The sequence below is a fragment of the Astatotilapia calliptera genome, chromosome 11 (genome assembly GCF_900246225.1).
Source record: "Astatotilapia calliptera chromosome 11, fAstCal1.2, whole genome shotgun sequence".
Lineage (NCBI taxonomy): Eukaryota > Metazoa > Chordata > Actinopteri > Cichliformes > Cichlidae > Astatotilapia > Astatotilapia calliptera.
The window spans coordinates 7718647-7740980 of NC_039312.1; the positions used below are offsets into that span (position 1 = coordinate 7718647).

The following is a 22334-nucleotide window of genomic DNA, read 5'->3' on the forward strand; positions in this document are numbered from 1 at the left end:
ACTTTATTTACTTTTTAAATCTTATTTTACCAATGCTATTTAATAACAAGTAACACGTTACTTTAAGTAATTTCAAGTTCCAGCTTCTGCCTTCTTTTATTTCCATATACAAATTGTCTTCATTTTTTCTACCCTCAACAGTGAACCCGTTATTGTCAGGATTGTGATTGCACCCTGTTGCCTGTTTAAATAAAGGCAACAATAACACACGTCCTTCCATGGAAATGTGAAGTTATTAATAACGGTATAAAATGTAAAAAATAAATTTTAAAAAATGTCCAGTTTAAGAACAATAAAACAATGAAAATAAAGATTAGTAGAGGTTAGGGAAGTGGAATGGTTTTTTTTTCTTCTTTTTCCTCGAAGAAGAACGGGAATTGAGTCAACTCGGTGATATTTTTAAAGATGACACATGATGTATGGAACAGTTAACAGAATGGATGCCTGCGAGCTGAGCTATTTTAAAACCAGATATATGGTATCTGGTTACATAAATAACGCTGATTAATGGCTGGTGTGTGGGAAAGCTCTTATCTTACTTGTCCTACTTGATTTGAGCGCTGTGCCTTTAAAGGAACAAACTGCTCCGTCGTTAAGTTCCAACTGTCGACCCGGCGGCCACGTACGGCTCGGTGCCCCAGCGGTTCTCCGGCGGTTTGGGTTAACTTCTCTGTTTTTGACTGCTTTCTAGTAGTTTTTCTTTCAGAGGTGCGAAAGACAAAGTTTTTGAATGAAGCTGTAAAGCAGCAACAGCAAGAGGAGGAGGAGGAGAGGGCGGTTTGTGGGGTCGTCCGGGGGTATCGGATCTGGGATCGGCTCACATTTATAACCAGACGGACGGCGGCTTCTTTGGGGCAGAGCTGAGCTTCACGGACGGACAGTTTCACCGAGGAGGACGTGGAGCTCGAACTGTTTAAAGGACGGGGAAAAGGTCGGAAATATCAGGCGGGAGGGGGAAAGTTTATTTTCTTCTCTCAAGACTGCGAGCTGTTGGACTACTGACTGTAAAGTTTGCGGATATTTGTGTTTAAGCTAGGCTAGATACAACTACTTGCAACTTTACTGAAGCAGAGCCGATACGCATTTTTAAAAATGGATAAATACGAGGATTTAGGGCTCGAGGCGAGCAAGTTTATCGAGGACCTAAACATGTATGAAGCATCCAGAGATGGCTTGTTTCGAATGAGGAGGGATGCGGGAAATAACCCCGACTTTGAAGAGACGAGGAGAGTTTTTGCCTCTAAAATGACTAAAATACACATGCAGAAACACCAGGAGGAGATAGCCAGAAACAACGAGGCCATTAAAATGAACGGAGGTCACAGCAGCATACATTACACCAAAGACAGACCGCCCATCAACAGTTACAGACAGCCGAGTGAAGCTGCTGCGAAGCCCCCACTACTATCTGGCCCTGTGCCGAGCACCGCTGCTGGGAGTCAGTACGCACAGTTTGACGGCCAGAGACACCACACGGGTATCCAGTCTGAACTTCCTACCAGCAGGACTTACGAGTACGGAAACAATTACGACAGTAAGGAGCGCTTGGAGCCCCATTCATACCAGCATACCACCCCTTCCCCGCCTAGCTCTGGAAACCCTTCTCATGCGCGTCACCCAGTGAGCCAGCCGCCTGCTTGGGCCCCATCCAGAGACAGCCAGCCTGCCCCATCTTTGTCTGAGTCTGGGAGCAGCAGTGCATCCCAGCACCTATCCCAGGCACCTTCTACCTTCAACAGTCTTCTATCCCAGCAGAATCAGGCCATTTCTTCACCTGTCAATAGAAGTCCACCATCTCCTGCTGGGCCAGTTAAAGGGTGGGTCGGAGAGCCCTCTGGCTCAGCAAAACCAGACCTGGCGCCTATCCTGCCTCTGAGTGCCTTCACAGGAGGAGCTGAATTGCATGTGCAACAGCCCTCCACCAAGCCTGCGTCCCATTACACGCCACCGCCAATTTCTAAACCATCTGCCAGCCATAATGGTCCCGTGGCAGCCTCCTCTGTCCTTTCTACAACTTCTGAAACGCCTCAGCCCAAAGCCCAGGTGACATCTTCTGCTGTAAACCCAAGCAGTGTCTCCAAAAGCATCATTCAGGGTCAAGGTCAGAGCCAAATGCCTGCCTGTGGACAGACCAACAGTGCTGAAGCTGAAGTCCCGGGCTCCTCTAAGCCTGTCCAGCTACCCTGTCATTCCGTCCTGACACATCCACCTGAACAAAGTCCTTCAGCAGCTGAAATAAAATTAGAAGCCCTCACTAAGCGACTGGAAAAAGAGATGGATGCCCAGCCAAAGGCTGACTACTTTGGTAAGAATTCAGATTGCAAGTATTAACAAGGGGATTTCTGCCAGTTGGGCAACTGAACCACCAAACCACAGTCCAAAACATAAACCACCATGAGACATGTGAAACCCAGAGCAGAAGAACAACAAAGGGTACATGTGCCAGTGAATGAGGCAAGTTGGTCACTTGCTTCATTCATTGACACGTGTACCCTTTGTCAGCTTTTGTAATCCTTCTGTTGTGGGTTTCTGTTGCAGACGTGCATCTTGTGTGTTTCTTTTTTTGGTGACATGAATACATGCCAACACTTTTTTTTTTTTTGTCTGTGAAACTGCACGTCGACCGATGCCGTGGTGGTCCTTTCCCCCTTTTCCGCTCTGGAATCCAGACGGAATAATTTTCTAATTTGTCATGTCTCATGTAATTGCTTAATTGCCTACCCACAACAAACCCTTTGGCAGTAAAAGAATGTCAGAGGCCAGAAAGAAGACTGTTACCCTCTTATCTCATCTCAGGGAGGTAATTGATTACTATTGAGGCCCTTAACTCTGTACTTAGAGCTTTATCACTTTGGATCTGTGGGGCATTAAGTTTGTAATTGTATTGATGCTCCTCCCTCATCCAGTTTGTTTGATTGACACTAGAATGATGTCACTGACAGAGACCTGTGCTTGCACCCTTTTTTTAAGATTGCACTTTCTGTAAGCACGTTGTCAGGTTTGTGCATGCACCAAGCTCAAGCACATGGAAAACTACAATGTCTCCCATTCAGTTTGATATAAACTTGGGAATATTTGGCATAAAGTGTTTGACCTCGTTATATCGCAAGGAGCACTTAAAAGAAATTCCCAGCTTTCCAGCTCCATCTCTGGAGAATTTTTATATAAATCTGTCAACATTTGAGTAATTACTGCTAACAATTTAACAAAAAGACAAACCAAGGAGTTTATGTGATTGCTTTGGTTTAAGTTGATCAATGTGACTGTAAATGTTAGAATTTGGGGTCATATGAAGAACAAACAAGCCGCTGCTCTCAACTTGTTGAGTTTGGGGGGGAAAAACCCTGCATATTCTGGTTTTCATTCCTCCTGTTGGTGCATGTAGCACTGAAGCTGCTCTCTCCAGACTGCAGGTGCTATCAAAAAATGAATACGCAAAACATGCTGGGGAGAGAAACAAAATACAAAAACAGATGCTTGCCTTTGAGATCAGCTGATAGGCTGTAATCACAGATGCAGATCCTCAGGTGTTCAAAGCCAAAGTCATCTTTGAAAATAGGATTCGAGAGAGAAACATGGTGGGAAGGAAGAGAGAGCAGGAGACCCCGACACACGCACATGTAGCCCACCCATGAATCCTCGCTGGAGGAATTTCCTGCTGCAATGTCACAGATGTAATTCGCCTTCTTCTACCTCACTCCCCCCTCCCAAACGTGCTTATATTGGTGTGTAAGGAAAGATCCTCTGGCATACGCCACAGTCACTGATGAGGTGCACAAATAGCCAACGCAATGTGGATGTGTGGGAGAGCACAGTGTGCAACAGGCCGGGGTTGAAGATTTCAAAATGATGCTATATATGCCTTTATTTTCTCACACACTGTCCTACATAGCCCACACAGTTCCTATATGGAGTTTCCCACCAGACCATGGCTCATCCTCTGAGTCATCACTTTATACCAGAGGTGGGGGGTAAAAACTAGTGTAGGCTATTTTTTACATGCTTAAGTTTCTCCTGAAAAATCCTACTTTTGAGCTCTTTTAATATTTTAATTTGTAAATCGTTTGTAGTAGTGCTTGAATATTAAGTTACTGATATATGCCTGCATATATTGGGCTATGTTGTTTGCATACTGTGCTGATTGGTACGGAGCCCCTCTGATGACATGGTCCAAAAAATAAATAAATTGTGGACACAAAATACTACTTCGTGCCCACGAAATGGGTATAACATGCCCATGAAATACTTATTTGTGGCCACTAGGGATGGGTATTGTTTAGATTTTATCTGATACCGGTGCCAAATCGGTACTTTTGAAACGGTGCCGGTGCTCAAATGGTGCTCAAACCGGTGCTTAAAGAATGGAGAACACAAAATTGGTCCAAAAACCTCTCATATTCAGCTGGTTTTTTGTAAAAAGATAACAATGTTAGCCTTTTCTGCAGCTATGGGGCATATATGGTATCACTCTTGGCTGGAAGCAGTGCTTAAACAATGGAAAAAAAATACAAACTTTGTCCAAAAACCTCTCATGTTTAACTGTTTTCCACTTTTTCTTTGGTCATTTTAGCCTTTTTGGCAGGGTGAAGGGAGTATCTGCCATCAAACAAGAAGACAGCAGCATGTAGCTATGATGATGTTTGCTAGCTCACCTTACATGCATTAATGTAATAACGTGGTTAGCCTACTCAACGTAAATTACACACGAACAACATTAAGCTACTCACGCAGAGAAGAACGGCTGCTGCTGCCATCAAATACGGCGCATTTCTTGGCTTTAAAAAAAAAAAACCGCTATGCGTCGCCAGCTGTTTAATTGGATTCTTGGTGTTACTTCCTTTGACAGTATCACAGTATCAGCTTAAAGCACTTGTTGCAGGCTGCTGAGTTTGCATATTTTGATGTGAAGTACAGCCAGACTTTTGACCGCTTCGCCTTGGACATTTTTAATCTGTAGCTCTGCATAAAAGAACGTACGTACCTGGGCCCGCCTACTATCCTCGGAAACGTAAAATGATTGGCTAGAAGTGTATCACAGCTCAGGAAAAAAAAGCACCGAAATGTGCGCTGCTTTTCCGTCTGGTTACTACCGTTTATGTCAGAACCGGTGCCATCATGGCACCGGACACCGGTACCCATCCCTAGTGGCCACGAAACACTTGACCGATAACCGTGATCCTTCCCAGGCCCTTGCAGTTGGTTGACAATGAAATCTATCCCGGCGTCCAGGTCGTACTTGCGTCTGTAAAGCAACTGGGCTCTCAATATCCTGTTTAAATGTCTCTCCGTAATAATGGTTCCTTGCATTGCAGGCTTTTCAAAATGCATTTGTAGCTCATTCCCAGCCTAAAATAAAACTCATTCATACTGTTTATGTCCATGGTGTATAGGTTTAGTCTAATCTTATGCTACGCAGCTGTCCAGGAATTGTATCAATGTGATGTGTGCACGCTATCTATTTCGTTGCCACAAATGCGTAATTCATTGCCACGTTATACCCAATTCGTGCCCACAAATTAGCATTTTGTGCGCACGTTATACCTATTTTGAGGGCACGAAGTAGTATTTTGTAGCCACAATTTATTTATTTTTTGTACCATGTCATCAGAGGGGCTCCGTAGATTGGCATTAACTGCAGTTGGAGGTTCTGGGAAAACGAGTTCATTGCCAATGGCTGCACCAAGGGAACACTGAGGAATGTCTGAAGGAAGAGAGTGAGGAATTTAAGAAATGAAGTCTTGAGATACAAAGAGGAGGGGCGGGGGGGGGGGGGGGTGTCCCAGACGAGTTTAGGGGGTGCCTGTGGTGCAGCTTGAATGGATGAGCAGACAGTCTGAGAAATTTAGGGACAGGTTTGTGGATGCAGCTTTGTCCTTGGCTGCAAGAACTTGAGAGGAAGTTAGATTTATGGAGGAGTTCTTTCAAGAAAGAAGAAGCAACATCCCAGAGTTCTCCCTGGCCTCTTCCTCTAACTTTCACATACACATCCAGTGGAGAGTTTTTAGTGTTGCGTTAAGATGGAGGATTAATTTATCCCATCTGGCTGTTGAGTGGAAAGCTTCATCTTAACTCTTCCCAGGGATTCTTGGCTTCTGCTCTGGCAGGCCTTTTGGAGGCTAATTTATTTATTTTATTTTTGATCAAGTATGTGACTGGATATCCTCACAAGCTCACATCTGCATGGTTTTGTCTGTGTGCGTGCACTTGTATGTATATGTGCTACAGTAACTGGCAGAAGTTGGTATGCTGTGTCACTTGTCACTTCTGGGTGTGATGTGTGTGTGAGCAGATTATTGTATTGCATTCATGCGTGTGTCTTTTTTATAGAGTTCATGTGGTGGATGTGTTCATCTAAGTTAATGTAGGTGTAGTTGACTCATGTTAAAGTGAGTGAAGCACAAACTGCAACAGTGAGTAACAGTTTGTTTTGTTTTTTTAAGTTTTAAAACAGGAAAACTAAAGTGACACTACATTTTTAGCCTGTTTTCCCTTGTAGTGCATACAAATCAAACGTAACCCCCCCCCCCCCCCCCCCCCCCCTGAAAAAACAGTGTTCTGTGCTGTATTTGTACCATTTCTTCTGTTTTTGGTTTTGTGTTTTTGGTTTTTTTTTGGTTTTAAGAAGACTTGAGATTTGATCTTGACTTATTCAAATAGGGTATTTTAGTCTTCGTATGACTGCTTTATCATGTTTTCATGTAAACAAAGAGCTTACATAAGAGCAACATTCTTTGGCTTTCTAATAATATCCCTCTGTCATCTCTAAATCTTCTTTCCAGCCAGTGGGGCCCCTGATGATGTGCACTCTGTGGTGGCATCAGGAGAGGTTTAGCTGAATTATAAATATATATATATATGTATATATAGCCCAACTGTATTACTGGAAGTCTGTTTTGAGAATCATTTGATGAGCGCTATTAAATGTAACAGCATGTTTGTGGAGGACACAGTCATATGATGAGTGTTGGATACAATGGAAACAGAAGTTTCTTTGTCAGTGTTGGAGAAGCTGAGCTGTGTTAGGTTGGGCTGGGCTGGGCTGTAACACTCTTCTGCTGAGCTCCATTTCTTAGTCTCTGGGGAGTTTTACTATTAAAAACACACGCAAATAACCTCATGCCTGCCTTTACTTAACTTCCCCCTCACTAAAAGAGAAACTTGAGGTCTCACTTTCATCCTCCATCGGTGTCATCGCCCTTTCTGTTTTAACAATTAGGTAGTCATATCTCACTGATTGATTTAGCAGCCCATCAGTCAGCAGCGATGGCGGTCCATATGTCAGTTTGCCTTATCATACCATGTCCTACTGTTTCTGCTCAGAGGAGGGTTCTCTGGAAATTCTCTCAATCCTCATGCAGCTCTCGGTATAAATAGTTGCATATTGATCACACGGTAACCTTGTGTTGCTCAGGAGCTGTCCAGAGTCAAGGGAGAGGTTATGTAATGTTCCTGGCGTGCCATCATGTGAAAGGCTTGTTGAAAGGACAGAAATAGTAATCTTCACCCAACGAGAGAGAGAGAGAGACACTCCCATGTCTTGATATCGGGACACATTAACTGTGTATGTTGTAAAAGTAGGACTGCTCTAATTCTTATCAGCTCTTTTATTAATAGACTTCTAAGTCTTCAAGCCAAGTCAAATAAGCAAATACTGATGTGTTTCCCCTTTCAGTCTAAACCAGCTTCCTGAAGTTTTCTCTTCTCTCTCTCCAGAAACTGATGAAATAACCTTTTGTTTTTATATTTGAAATTAATATCTTGTGCTGTAGTAACATGAATTTACCTGAACCGTGACAGCCATGTTGGTTAAATGTGTGTCTTCTTGCCTGTGTTCTGTTCCAGGGCCGTGTGTGAAGTGTAATAAGGCAGTGCATGGAGCCAATCAAGCCTGCCAGGCTATGGGTAGCCTCTACCATGACAACTGCTTCACTTGCAGCGCCTGTAGTAAGTACACACAAACTCCCGTGTGCTGCATACTCTCACTTTTGCTCCCATTTAAACACTTTTCTCCACACATAAAGCTGCTGTCACCTCCTAACTAACAGGCTGCCAAAGAAGCTCTACTCTTGAATCAAAGTGGTACCTTCTTCTTTGCTCATTCACTGCCCCCAAGCAAAAACATGCAATTATTTAGGGATTACTGTCCTCTGTTGCTAGTGTTTGGTTTCTGGGTGTGCCAGTCACTCGTTCAGCCCAGACAAAGGCATACTAAAAGTCTTTTTGCCGGCCTAATTCATCTGTCTTTCAACAAGCTAGCTTTTCGAATAATACTTAGTGTCTCTCTGAGTGTTTTTAAGGAGTTCAACTCTTAAACCCACATCCACACTTGGGAGGAATGTGTGCTTTGTGGCACATGGACGGAAACAAGAGTGGCTTGTTTCACACTGGACCGGTTGGCTACAGGGTTTATTTGTTCAAAGATGCTTTGGCATCGACTTCAAAAACTAAATCTCTCATTTGTTTGTGTGTTTCTTTAAATATTGCTTACCGGGGGCAGATGCAGTTTTTCAACTTTGAGTTTAAATGAAAAGTGTGGGAACGGCCGCACGTATAGATCCTGTGGATTCTATCAACGTTGTGCTAAATAATATTTAAAGGGTTTAGTTTACTTTGTCGCTTTCGACCTATTACTTATGGTTTGTGGTTGACCTGTAGCTAGATGTTAATTTCCTTCCCCCACTAAAGCATGACCTCACTCATGGCTTCAACCATTAAAATCTCTGTCCCAATTATCAGATCATGGGTATGCAGGGTATTTGTGGCACTCTGGAGATCTCTGCCAAGGCTCATTATTCTGTACCACTGCTGACCTTTCTGGTTATACACTCAAATGTGTAATTAACACCTCTATTTCGCTTTACCCTCCGTCATGTTTGTTTGTGAGGAAAATGGTGTAGCTGAATTATGATAAGAGATGCATAATATTGCTGGGTTTAGCAGTATCTTGTAGACCTGATTTCAGACATGGATCTCATTAATTTTTATGTTCCTTCAGACATGTATGTAACAGTATGGATTTAAAGGAGCTGCCAAAAATGCATCAAAAACGAACGCAAGTTGCAAATTAGAAACAGTGCATGAGATAAGATTTTATCTGTTAATGTGTTAAAATATAACAAATCATGTTTTTAAGGAACTGAGCATTTCAAAGTAAGTAAGAGAGATGGGCACAGTCCTAATATAGCTGTACCTAGTAACATTTATACTAGTAAGAAGTGACAACGGCGCTCATTCAGGCATGAAGACGATTAACGGAAAGGACTGCATGTCTCTAAGGGTTTACATGGTGGCTCAGAGTGTAGCTGATTCCTGAAGTGGTGGGAGAAAGTTTACACAGCACATACCTCTCATGGCTTGTTACAAGCGAGGGCATTAGGGTTGTGTTTGCTCCGAGCGGCCCCAGGGGAAAGCATCTCATCTGGGGAGGAATGCAGGCATGGGGGCCCTCTGTAGCCCCAGCTCCAGGAGGACAGTAGGCGCTGTTGTGTTAGCTGGGAGTACAGTGTGAGACAGGGAGACCATTTACCACGCAATACAGAGCCAGCACACAGGAACATAACGAAAAATATAAATGCATATGTAATACTTGCTGCATAATCGAGTCAGCTACTCAGTACTCATGTATTAAGCATTGCCCCTTTTTTTTTTTTTTTTTTTTTTTTTTTTCTCCTGTCTCCAAAATGTGTGTGTCAGCATAACTGCTACATGTGTTGAGTTGCATAAGATTTTATGACCATGAACCGCCTTCTAGGCTTTCAGTCTACCAATCTGCCCCCCCCCCCCCCCCCCCCACACACACACACACACACACACACACACACACACACACACACCCCCCAGGTGACTGTGAAAGGCAGGCGGACATTCCTGGTGGCCAAGAGCGCTCAGGCTGCACGTCTGAGATTCAGCACTTCGCTGCAGGGGTCTTCCTTCTAGTTTAATCATTTACTGTTTACAGACATTTAAAGGTAAAAACACAGTTTCAGTTAGAGAGAAAAAGCCCAAGTTTTACTTCTCAGATGGTCTGTGGAACTGTTTAAAAAAAAAAAAAAAAAAGTGTAATTCAGAAGAAAAAAAATTAAAAACAGCTTCTTAAATTTATATGCTTGGAGACACTCAGGAAAACTTGCATCTGTAGAGTTAATCTTGATGGAAATAAAAAGGAAATTGTGGTTGTTGTGGTTTGTTTTTCACATTTATTTTACTATGATAGCCTAGAACTGCAGCAGTGAAGCAAAGAACAGTGATAAACAGATTCTGCTTTCTCGATATCAGCCCATAATACAAGTCAGTCTGCAGGCTCTGGAGGATACAAGCCAGGATCCTATTGGTCCTTCAGTTTGCTGGTATGTTAACATCTGGAGGCTACATTTTCAGGGTCTTGACCAAACAACCGAAGTTCAAAGAAGTCTTAAAAATACTCATTTTCTTTGTAAATTAAAAGTACATCAGTGATTTCATAGAACAGGAAATGATTTTAAGGTGAGAACAATCTCTGACATGTCACAGTTGAGGACCTGATTCGTTGAGGTTGAGGCTTGATTGGGAAGTCATGGCAGGGTCATTAGGAGTTGCTCATTTTCTGAATGGGATCACATGAGGGAATTCATAGATTTGCTTAATTAGAACCCGGCCCTGTGTTTTGGCTCTGTCCCTCAGGTGTTTTACATTTTTTATGAAAGCGCCGTAGTCGTCGTTTCTTGTGCTTTTCAAACCGTCACTGCTGACTCCTGACTTTAATTAAGCTCTTATCTTTGTGCAAAGCCTTCCCTCTGTGACTCACTTAAAAAAAAAAAAAAAGAAGAAGAAGAAGAATGTGAAGAAGAGGAATGGTCCATAATTCACTTTCATCCCCTTCATCCTTCCCTTTTTCCTGTAGGGACACAGTTCCAGGACTATCAGTAATTACTCACGGCCAGTTCCCCACCTTGGTCTGATCAGAATGACTTTGCTCTTCTTTAGGTAGTCTAGGCGACACTTTGGTAATGCATGGTCATTTTTACTCAGTTAAAATGGGATCATGAACTTGTAAATTCCTGAAGAAGTTAATGTGCTACCCAGTGAAAAATAGAAATCATGAGGTTTCATGGTTTAGATCTCATTTTACTTTTTATTCCAGCTCATTGCTTCCAAACAGTCCAGTTATGACTTTAAATCGTCAAACAATTAGCTGAAAGATGAAGCAATGAGAAATCATTTTCTGAGAAAAAAGCCCCAGTACTTATTCTATCATGAAAAGGCTTTTTGTTTTTGTTAATTGGTATAGGTTAGGATGTGGATCTGTCTCCTGGAACAAGTAGACTGGTTACACAAAAAAAAGTAAACAGATTGTGGGATGGAGCCTGAGAGATAAAGAAGACTGCGGTTCACTAAGGTGAACCCCTCCCTCTCTGCTGTCCCCTCCCTCATCTCCCCACTTCCAAAATCCGAGGAATGTTCTTTCTTCCTGTGGGACCAGGGCAGGCGTAGCTATGTGAAGCACACAAGGGCTTGGTACGTGTGTTTTGACAAAAAGTAAGCATACCCAGCATGAGTAAGGACATTGGATAGGAACAAAGAAGAGCAGTGCATTATTGGAGGATTTGGCCTATGGTGTCCATGACATTCAACAGGGCACTCTTTAATCAGTTTACCTGTCCAATAATTAGATTTAATGAGCCCTTTATCTGCACGTGTTAGATCCAGATGTGTTCCTTGCCTGATCTGTGCCACAGTAGTGTTATATTAAGACACCAAGACACTGTGAATCCCTGAATTTGATTAATCTGCTTGGAATTCAGCAGGACGTAATGAATACTGCAAGACGGCCCATTACCTTTTGAATAGCTGTAATTAATCACTACATTCTTAATGCCTTAGTCGTGGTGTAACTATTTTCTGAGATGAAGCTCGTGGCTCATGTAAGACTTTCCAGTATGACAGTTCAACTTTCTGTCGTTAAGTTATCTTTTCAAGCCTGTTCTAAACTGCCTAACGTTCGTATTTCAGTAAGAGGGAATAAGACAATTTTGTTAGTCAAAGCTGTGGACAACTTTGATGCTAATAGACTGTTCTCTCTGTTCTGCAGGTCGAAGACTGAGAGGGAAAGCTTTCTACTATGTTGGAGGGAAGGTTTTCTGTGAAGAAGACTTCCTGGTGAGCAGTCGATAAAGAGTCAATATTTAGTTTTCTTAAACTGGATTTTATGGTCTGATAACCATCACTGGGACTTAAAAATGCAAAAAAAAAAAAGCATTAGATTTAGTTTAGATGCCAGTCAGTATCCTTCTGTCATGGCTCATTTCTAAAATCAGATAACTTTGTGATTTGCCTAAAATACCAGAAATCACAGGTTCCCACCATTTGTGCGCAAGATCGCCAGTTCAAGACCAGAAAGAGACGAGTGTCCCAAAGAGCGTTGCATCAGGAAGGGCGTTCGGCATAGGAATGTCTGCCAAATCAAATATCCCTCCACTGTGGCGACCCCTTGTAAATAAGGGAGCTGCTCAAAGAAGTTTTTTTTTTTTTGTTGGGTTTTTTTTTTTTTGGGGGGTGTACATCGTTCCTTAATCCAACCCATGATCATTGAAAACTGCTTCATTCCACTTGAATGCAAATGGCAATCAGAGACATGACCTTCTGACAGAGTTTAGAGAATTTCCAGTATTCAATGTGAATAACTTCCTAAAAATGAGACTGGAAAGAGGTCTGTTACTGGAGAAACAGCTTTCCTACTGCTGATGGGTTGGAGGGCAGTCAGGCCAATTGGACCATCAGAGTATTCCCACGTGTACTTTGCAAAAAATTGAAAGAACATTCCCTGTGCATAATCATGGATGCATTCAACTCAATTAAAAGCCTAAGTTAGAATTTGTCATGAATTTTTTTGTCTGCGTTTTACAGCTGGTGTTTATGTTGCGTTCATGTGAAAAGTATTTTACAAATTCATTCTTGCTCTCTCAGCAGCCCTGTGTCTGTTTACCCCGCGAGCCCTCTCTGTGTAAAACCTCCTGTAATTGCCCTTCCACCAAAAGCTCGTAGCTTCTCAATTAAAATCAACATTTATACTGAATTAAATTTGCTCTGGCTTTGCTCTCTGTATGAAGTGGTGATATATGCATATGTATTCTGCCAGGCCTGTACGTGTGCACTGTTCTCACTGATATTTTCCTACATAATATTTTTGAAATACTTAAATATACTCAAAACAAACTACACTGTACTGACTTTGTGACTAAATCGGAAAAAATGTCACTGAAGCAAATGTTACTGCAACAAACTGTAGAGATGGTTTTAGTTCAGCTGCCCAGATGGCCTGGGATTTGGCCTAGGGTAAACACTGTGGAGCTGTTGAGGGGTTCTATTGTGAGAAAATCCGTTAATAAACCATATTTGTGTTTTCTCTGTTGTAGTATTCTGGTTTCCAGCAGTCTGCAGACAAGTGCAACGCCTGCGGACACTTGATCATGGACATGGTAACTGTTGGGTTCCTCTCGTCAGCTGAATGGGCTTCTGTGTGATTTTTTTTTGTGTGTCAGAGTCTGGTGATCTCGGCACTAAACGTGGTTACTTCATCCTAAATGAGCATTCAGTGCACACATCTGGATGATGACTTAATAAAGAGCGTTGGCTCTGTGTCTTTGTCTGTCTCCTCAAACACAGACACACAGGCTTGTGGTTTAGAAACACCCCGATGTGATGTCATCACAAGTCAGGAAGTAAAGTATTTCTGTTGGCATGAGTCTGCATATGTTAACCATTCAGTAGGCTGAGTAAAGGAGATTTCTTAGTTTTTCTTGCTGTAAATAAAATGTGTTAAAATTGGGTCAATCTTTGTGATTTGTTTGGTAGGTAAGCTTGCTTCTTGTATTTTGCTGAGTTATTTGTCTTAGACTATTCTGGGCTGTGATGATGACTCAGTTAACCCACCAAAATGTTCTCTCTTTTTTTTCCTTTTGTTTTTTTTTTGTTTTTTTATATGATGACCATTCAAAATACCAAGAAACATGAAGCGTGTTACTCATTCCTCTCCATAGATCCTGCAGGCCCTCGGGAAGTCGTACCACCCAGGCTGTTTCCGCTGTGTCATCTGTAACGAGAGCCTTGATGGAGTGCCCTTCACTGTGGACACCGAAAATAGGATCTACTGTGTCAAAGACTACCACAGGTGAGTGTCGCTTGTTACACAGTAATTAAAGGAGCACCTGGATTTGTCTGGGGTGGATTTAGTTTAAAGTGACGCTGGGAAAACATGTCCAGGTTTCATGTTCCAATTGAACTCACTAGCACAGCCCTTTAACTTTCCTCTGCTATGGCGGGATCAGGTTGAGAAGGCCTGCACGGGTTGACTAAATTTCCCTCTGCCACATGTGGCAGACACATGAGAAGTTTATTCTGGCAGGGGGCAAGAGAGAGAGGGGGAGGGAGGAAAGAAAATATCACTGTCCAGTTAGAGGTGTGACTAGTGGCACAGAGCCATGGCTCTTCCCATTATTGGACATAATCTGCAATACAAGTAGGGGTCTGAAAGGTTTTATGTATGAATCCATGTGTGGGAACTGTTAACCACTTTGACAAACTGCAATCACATTTGAATGTGCAGCACCTGTAAAGGCTCGCTCTCCACAGCGGCTCTGCAGTTCCAGCTGTTTTTTTTTTTTTTTTTTTTTTTTCCTGCTGGGACAGCATGTACAGCAGAACCAAGCACGTGGCCGATCTCTGCCTGGCAGCCCCCAAATGTTCTCTACGCTGATTAAATCAGACAAGCCTTATTGTGTATACAGCTATGTGACTTTTGGCCACAGTCATGCCCATCCACACTGAGAGACCCTTTGTTTTTTCCTCAGACTTCCAGGTGCCTGCCACGTGTGTGGAAATAATGAATCCAGTTTGCACTTTAATTTTCTACTCGTTCTTGGATTTGGGGAATCACGTGTGTGAAGTGAAGCCAGCACATCTGCAGACCTGGCATTTCCTTAGCTGAATCAGGAGGCGGGGGAGGGGGGTGTAACGTCTGGTAAAGGGACACTGCATATGAACTGTGATCTTTAAAGTCTGGATAGAGTTCATTTTTAATTCAGCTCATTTAGTTACTACATTTACCTTAGTCGTTACAGTTTTGTTTTTTTGTTTTTTCAGTTAAGTTTTAAAAAAGTCTTTAAAAGTTTCTCTTTCCATCTTACTTTCCCAGGGTCCTTGCACCTAAATGTGCTGCCTGTAACCAGCCAATCCTGCCCTCAGAGGTAAGCTATCGCCACCTTGTTTTCTCTGCTGTTTTACTTGGGTAACATCAGCAATGTGCATTTGAACATTTTGAGCTTTTCTCAAAAGAAAACACCAAAAACTACTTTGTCCTGGGTTTAAAAAAAATAATAGGTGGTGAACATTTAGTTCCACAAACGGCCACTTGAAAAACGCTCAACTACACAGTAGAATCAAACGTGTTTACAGCCTGTGACACACAAACTGTTTTGCTCTTTCTGTAAACTTAAACCAACAACTGTCACATGCAGCAGGACGTTTTTAAATCACTCCTCCCGTTAACAAATTGTTTACTAAGTTTGCTAATGTTAGCTGATAAATTATCAATCCTCTCTTTTGTGCATATTTGTTCATTTGTAAATCAAAAAAGTGAAATTAAAAAAAAAAGATGTCCAGTTGGCTACTCATCCCTTTATATATGCAGGTGTTAATTTAAATTACCATATCAAACTGGCACAACACAAATCATGTTTTTATACCCACATAAGATATATTTTAGTTATACAAAGGGTGGGAAATTCTTTGGTTACATCAGTTAAAAATAAGTGAAAGACAACCATACAGTATAATAAGCAGCTTAAATCAATCAAATAAAATATGACACAAAAAGCGCCTGTCTCAATAAGGTAAAAACTAATCTGGGTAGAAATCCAAGTAAATATAATTTCATATTAAAAATGTAATTCATAATATGGTATGAGAGACCTGTATGCCTGGAAGTGCACAGACAGTAAAGAGAATAAATAAAATGCGATCAAGGCCACTAGCCAGAGTAAACTGGGCACCGTTCATAGTAAACACCTTCATCTCTACACCATAAGGACGCAGCTTTGTTGGTTAAAAGCAGCGCTGACATTTGAACTCCTCTATGGCAGCTTCAAATACCTTACTTCTCTGGTGACTGGACAATATCTGAAATATTTATTTAAACTTCAGATCCACTCAGTGGTTACTGTAGGCAAGCTGGACTGTGTTGTAGCACATAGGTGCTGAGAAAATTACTCAGTATCCAGATAAGTATATGTAATTTGGAGCTGAAATGTGAACCTGTGTACAGGATATGATCATAAAGTGCCGGATTTTTATCTTTACTGTAGAGAATGATTAGCTCAGGTTCACAGGAGGGCAAAGACTGTGAGAAGAACCATGAAGCTAAGATGACTAAGAAACTGTAGGAGTAGAGCATGATCAGCTATTTTTACACATGGACTGTCATTCAGTAAGAACGTGATTGATTATAAATCCTTAAGACCCAAACACAGAGCTCAAGTTTCAAGCTGGTCAAAACAATGTGAGGGCTCATCTGAGTTATCGTTTGACGGGAGGGAGAAATAAATTGAGTACATTCACAACATGGAATGAAACTGCTCTGATACTGGAGCAACCAGTGGCAGTCATGTCTCAACACTCGCCAAGATGATTGCCAAGCACTTGAGCTCCAAAGTTGTGATGCAGAGGAGTTACAGATCATTCAGCTCGTGGCTTGCATTGACGTCCCTGGGCTTCTTATCGATCTTTTGAAGCTTTTGTCAAACTGAGAAGTTGAACAGAAGGAGAGAGTGGAGCATTTTCTAGTGATATTACCTTCAGTGGTTTGTTTGGGTTTTTTTGTTTTTTTCCAGGGGTCTGATGAAACCATTCGAGTAGTATCCATGGACAAAGACTATCATGTTGAATGTTATCACTGTGAGGTAAGTAAAAACACCTCGAAATGTAAAATGTGTGTGTTTTAGTGGCTCTTAGCCAGTCGCTTTCTGAATAGCTCATTAAATGAAATTATAATGAGTAGATCCCCGATCTTAATTACAGTCTTGGTAATTATGCTGTGCTGAGCAGAGCAGGTATGCAACACCTCATCATCACCATCTGATCATTTTCTCAAGTACCCGTTGTTTGTTCTTTTGCATGATTGACAGCTTCTTTTTTTCTTTTTTTTCCTCATAATCACTGAGCTGTGAGAAGTGCCTCTGTGTAACTGCTGGATGGTTTCTTCTCAGCTTTTTTATTTTTTTATTTTTAAGTCTTTCAGGTTGTTCAAAACACAAAATCTAGTGTTAGAAACATTTCTTTCAAGAAATCTTGCAGCACAAAAGAAAACCCCTGCTGACCAGAGCCATTATTGCTGTCAAATCTTCCAAGATCAATACAGAGCAACAATCACACCCTTTGTCAACTGTTCTATCTGCTGAAGCTCACTCAGTAGACATGTCTCAGCCATGTTCCTGCTTTATGCTGTGCAGGACTGTAAGATGGAATTGAACGATGAGGAAGGTCACCGCTGTTACCCGCTGAACGGACACCTTCTCTGCCACTCCTGCCACCTGAAGCACATCCAGCCTGGCCGCTCCTCTTCAGTCGCTGCTGCCTCCTACTAACAGCGCTCCAGGTGGTGGGAGACACCTGATGGATCGGAGAAGGAACTGCAAAATATGGACTTCGGGAATTTATTTGCAATTCTTGTTGTAAAGGATTGAGACGTCCTGAAATATAGTTTGATATGTATATTGACAGGAATGTCAATAAAGTGTCCTTTATGCAGAATCCAATAATGAAGTATTGCAATGCACCAAAACCCTACTTTAAATGAAGCATTGCATGCAGACTTTCCAGAAGTGTTGTCATATTATAGATTTTCTTTGTGTAAATATGAAATGCCTTGGTTGTGTAAATATCCTAGACTGTGTGCCTTCAACTTCGCCTCCAAACTTCTGCTGTTAATTTCAACATTTAGTTACATCATATAATAACTTAGACACATCTGTGTCACACGAGAATAAAACGATACTTAATTCCAGGGGTATAAGAGACGGGCATCATGGCACTGAAAGAATCCTGAATTGGAATCTCTGGAATGATTTGGCAAAACCAAAGATTGGAGTGGAAGTATAACTCTGAGGGGGAAATGTGTGTTTGTTTGTTTGTTTGTTTGTTTTTTTAACCCTTATTTTGGGATAAATCCTGCTAACATCAATGGGTTTTTTTTCTTTTAAATGTCCCAGTGACCACTGAAATTAAAGCTAATTTACAGGATCCTTCAAAATAATTTCCCAAATGTGTTTTATCAAGTGAGAGACTTGGTTATACTGTTAGTCTGTTCTAAGCACATGGAGAAATAGAAGTGAGTTTTCTATGCACCTATGACAATGCTGGTATTAGAACTGTAGATCATTGCATTTTTTTTTATAAATATTTATATATACTGTAGGCCTATAATCATTTGTCTGTTTTATTTTTTGGGCAATTCCCCTTAAAATAGTTATTTCCTATCCAGAACATTTTTGGTTTGATGCTTTTTGCCATCCATATTTTATTCATATACTAACTTAATGCTTGCTTGCTTGACATTTGCAGTCCTTATTTTGTAACCAACTGTGTTCTGTTTGATTGTTGTAAAGGAAATATTTAATTAATAAAATACAACAAGCCAAATTTGATTTAGACTATTAAATTGCTATTTCAGACCCCTTAACAAGCGTCTCCTGTTGCTTTTTCACCGTCGTTATTTATTACTGATTAATTATATTAAGCTGACAAACAGGCTAACAGTGTAACTTCTTCAACATTGGCTGATATCCATTCAGCATAGATGCTGGTGCTAAAGAACAACAGGTATCTGATTGCGTTGCCTGTGCTTCAGCCAGACCACGTTTGTTTACAGAGCCCGCACCACTGTATCCAGAGGACAAGTGGGGCTACGACTGTATGCTGAGGCTGACTAAAAGTGCAGTGAGTACTGGCAACTGCACTCTGTTGTCTAGTCTTTTTCCTCTAATCCCAAAGCAGACAACAGTGGGACCAATTATGTCAAGACAAGGCAACTATACATGTTTTAAGTTTTCAACGGATGAGGTAAAGTACGAATTGGGAGAAATTGACCCAAGCTGGTGTGCTGTCACACTCACGGGAAGAACCACCAACAATGTAAGTGACCCAAACACTCTGATTGGAACATGGGCTAGAAGTGGGTTGTATTATTACTGTGGACACCGCACTCTTTTGGTTCGGGTTCCTCTGGGAAGTGAGGGGGCATGTGCTATGGTACGGCTGGGAGCTCCACTCACACTGATCAGAAACCAGGTAAAAGCCCTACCACAACACAACACATGCACTTTAGCTGCCAGACGTAAGAGACACATTTTGGCAAAGAGAGGGACCCAGGGGGCACATGCGTATGACCCAAGATTGAATTCACCCACCTGGATTGACTCAATAGGGGTGCCCAGGGGAGTTCCAAATGAGTATAAACTAGCAGACCAAGTAGCTTCAGGATTTGAAAGTATATTCATCTGGGTAACTCCAAACAAGAATGTTGATTGCATAAATTATGTCCACTATAACTTGCTGAGACTCTCTAACCTAACCAGAGATGGCATGGAGGGGTTTGCGGAACAGTTGGGTCCGACCTCGCTGATGGGAGTGCAAAATCAAATGGCCCTTGACATGTTGTTGGCGGAGAAAGGGGGTGTATGTGCCATGTTTGGAGACGTGTTGTACCTTTATCCCCAACAACACTGCCCCAGATGGCTCAGTAACTCGAGCTCTGGAAGGGCTGAAAACTTTGTCTAAAACTATGCATGAACACTCAGGAATCGACAACCCGCTGGAGAGCTGGATGACATCCGTCTTCAGACAATGGAAAGGGTTTGTGATGTCTGTAATGCTTTCTATTGCATTATTTCTAGGGATATTGGTGACTTGTGGTTGTTGTCTCATTCCTTGCACCAGAGGATTGTTGGAAAAGGTAATCACGAGGCCAGTGGACCCCGGAGCAGTGACCCCGGTGTCCATGATGCCATTGATGGAGCTAGAAGTAACTGAGTTCTGTAACTTCTGAGCTACAGAAGGTTAAAACTGCATACATGCCTACAAAACACATATAATACATACAATCTAGAAACAGGCCTGAGCAAAGGCCTGAATGCATTCAGCAACCTGTTGCATTTGAGTTTGCTTAGTAACAGGTGACAGAAGATGTGTCAGAGAGGAGGACAAGTCCACGGGGGCCTTCAGGACCTGAAGTCATCGCCATATTTGGAAAAGATCTAAAAGCTGAAGGACAGTAGGTTTCAAGAACTGGAGTTGGAAGCCCCTAGTCTACACACATTCTCTTTAGGCGCAGGCAGACTGGCTGGCTAAAAAAAACGCAACAAGGAAGAACTCGATCCTATGATCTTTTGATTTGTTTAGGCGCCGTGTTCACTAGCTCTGAAAATAAGCACGATGGCGTCACCTGCTGGCATAGAGAGCAACTAGGCCGAGTTTTTTCTCATTAAGTTGTAACTACTACTATTTATTCATTTAACAGTTATTGTTCTTTTTAATGTTATACTTCAACCCGTTCTCACTCCCAAAGCGTAACATTTTACGCTAGGTGACAAATCGTCACCATATTACGTTTTCGGCTACCCACCACGTTCCTAAATGACGACCTCGAAAAAGAACGAGTAAACCTAGACTGCAAATACTTACACTGTTGTGAAGTAGGAAGTTCTCGAGTGGAAACCGTCGTGGGCCAGTGGCGCAATGGATAACGCGTCTGACTACGGATCAGAAGATTCTAGGTTCGACTCCTGGCTGGCTCGCTCTTTTCCACTCTCCTCATATGTAAATTTAAGAAAGCTTCCTTGTTTTACTTTCACTTCCGTAGAGCGAATTACGTCTCCATCTCCACGAGATCGTAGGTATTGTGATGGTTCTGACACAACCTCTAATAGTTATAACAATAATACTTATCTGTGTTTATCCAAGAAACTTTGTCTTCCCCCAAACAACCAAACTGAACTGAAGCTGTACTTGTTGCCAAGAAAATTGACTGATTGATAACTGATCGATTTTGATTCTTTGTACCACATTGAATTGGTCAAATCTTTCTAGAAATTCCAGCAAGTTCAGGCAACAGGCCTGCCTCTTTATTCTTCTGGTCACTAGCAAACAATATAATCAATACATCCACTATTTCTTGGAATTATACATCTCTAGCAAGTCATCCAGCATTTAACTCTTATATAAGAGAATGAAGGCTAAAAATACGACGAGCCAGCCAGGAGTCGAACCTAGAATCTTCTGATCCGTAGTCAGACGCGTTATCCATTGCGCCACTGGCCCACGACGTGACAGACTCAGTGCACACCTGCAATTCGTTAGCGTACCACTCTTCCTCTCTTACTTTAAAAGGCTCCGTTGGTCAGCAGATGTCGCTGTTGAGCTTTACACAAATAAGGTGGCAGGACGTCTCAAGCTAATTGTCGAACACACTTTTTTCTCAATATACTGACTTTAATCTCAGAATTCTGAGAAAAAGACACCAATTATGAGATTAAGTCTGAGAATTCTAAGGTTAATCTCAGAGAAAAAATTCTGAATTCTGAGAAAAAGTCAGACTTTTTTCATAAAAATTCTGGAAAAGAAAAAAAGAAAGAAAGACGTGGCTACTTTTTCTGTCTTTCTAGTGGTCCTAATCCTCTTCCATAAGAACAGGCTAATCAGACAGAAACACTAGTTACATTTCGTCACAGAGTGCCCACCACAGCAATAAACCAGGTAACTACACTCCCAAAGGCAAACTAATATTAATGGTTTATTTTCACCATCTTTCGCTAGCTCACCTAAATTAACCAATCTGTGTCTAACCACACAGACTAGTCCCGCCTTCTAAATCGGCAGCTAAAACTAATGTATCACTTTGGTGATTAAGGTGAAATAAAGGTGAAATGTGGATAAAAAGAGATTAATTCTGAGATTAGAATTCTGAAAAAAAGTAAAAATTCCAAGAAAAAAGCCAAAATTCTGACTTTAATCTCAGAATTCTAAGAAAAAGACACAAATTCTGAGATTAATTCTGAGAATTATGGGATTGATCTCAAATTTCTGAGATTAGAATTTTGAGGAAAAAAGTCAGAATTCGGAGATTAAAGTCATAATTCTGGAAAAGAAACAAAAAAGAAAGACGTGGCTACTTTTTTTGTCTTTCTAGTGGTCCAAATCCTCTTCCATAAGAACAGGCTAATGACAATACAGAAAGAAACACTAGTTACATTTCGTCACAGAGTGCCCACCACAGCAATAAACCAGGTAACTACACTCCCAAAGGTAAA

General features: G+C 41.6%; 1 protein-coding gene and 2 non-coding genes across 3 annotated transcripts; 2 read left to right on the forward strand and 1 right to left on the reverse strand.

The window, feature by feature from the left end:
- The first annotated feature begins 524 nt into the window (after nucleotides 1-524).
- Nucleotides 525-18709, forward strand: limd1a (LIM domains containing 1a). Its single transcript, XM_026185048.1, has 8 exons — nucleotides 525-2305; nucleotides 7843-7944; nucleotides 12068-12135; nucleotides 13392-13454; nucleotides 14016-14146; nucleotides 15170-15221; nucleotides 16863-16931; nucleotides 17481-18709. The coding sequence occupies exons 1-8, from the start codon at nucleotides 1093-1095 to the stop codon at nucleotides 17613-17615; spliced, it is 1833 nt and encodes a 610-aa protein (XP_026040833.1). The 5' UTR covers nucleotides 525-1092; the 3' UTR covers nucleotides 17616-18709.
- Nucleotides 18710-20749: 2040 nt separating this feature from the next.
- trnar-acg (transfer RNA arginine (anticodon ACG)) lies at nucleotides 20750-20822 on the forward strand. The gene has a single exon. It is a non-coding gene; the product is annotated as a tRNA-Arg (tRNA).
- Nucleotides 20823-21272: 450 nt separating this feature from the next.
- trnar-acg (transfer RNA arginine (anticodon ACG)) lies at nucleotides 21273-21345 on the reverse strand. Its single transcript has one exon. It is a non-coding gene; the product is annotated as a tRNA-Arg (tRNA).
- Nucleotides 21346-22334: the final 989 nt, after the last annotated feature.

Excerpts from the sequence above, each read along its gene's own strand:
- limd1a (XM_026185048.1), top strand. The coding sequence starts at position 1,093 with ATGGATAAATACGAGGATTTAGGGCTCGAGGCGAGCAAGTTTATCGAG. Across the intron at positions 7,945-12,067 it reads CTTCACTTGCAGCGCCTGTA|GTCGAAGACTGAGAGGGAAA; the intron begins GTAAGTACACAC and ends TCTGTTCTGCAG. Across the intron at positions 14,147-15,169 it reads TGTGTCAAAGACTACCACAG|GGTCCTTGCACCTAAATGTG; the intron begins GTGAGTGTCGCT and ends TTACTTTCCCAG.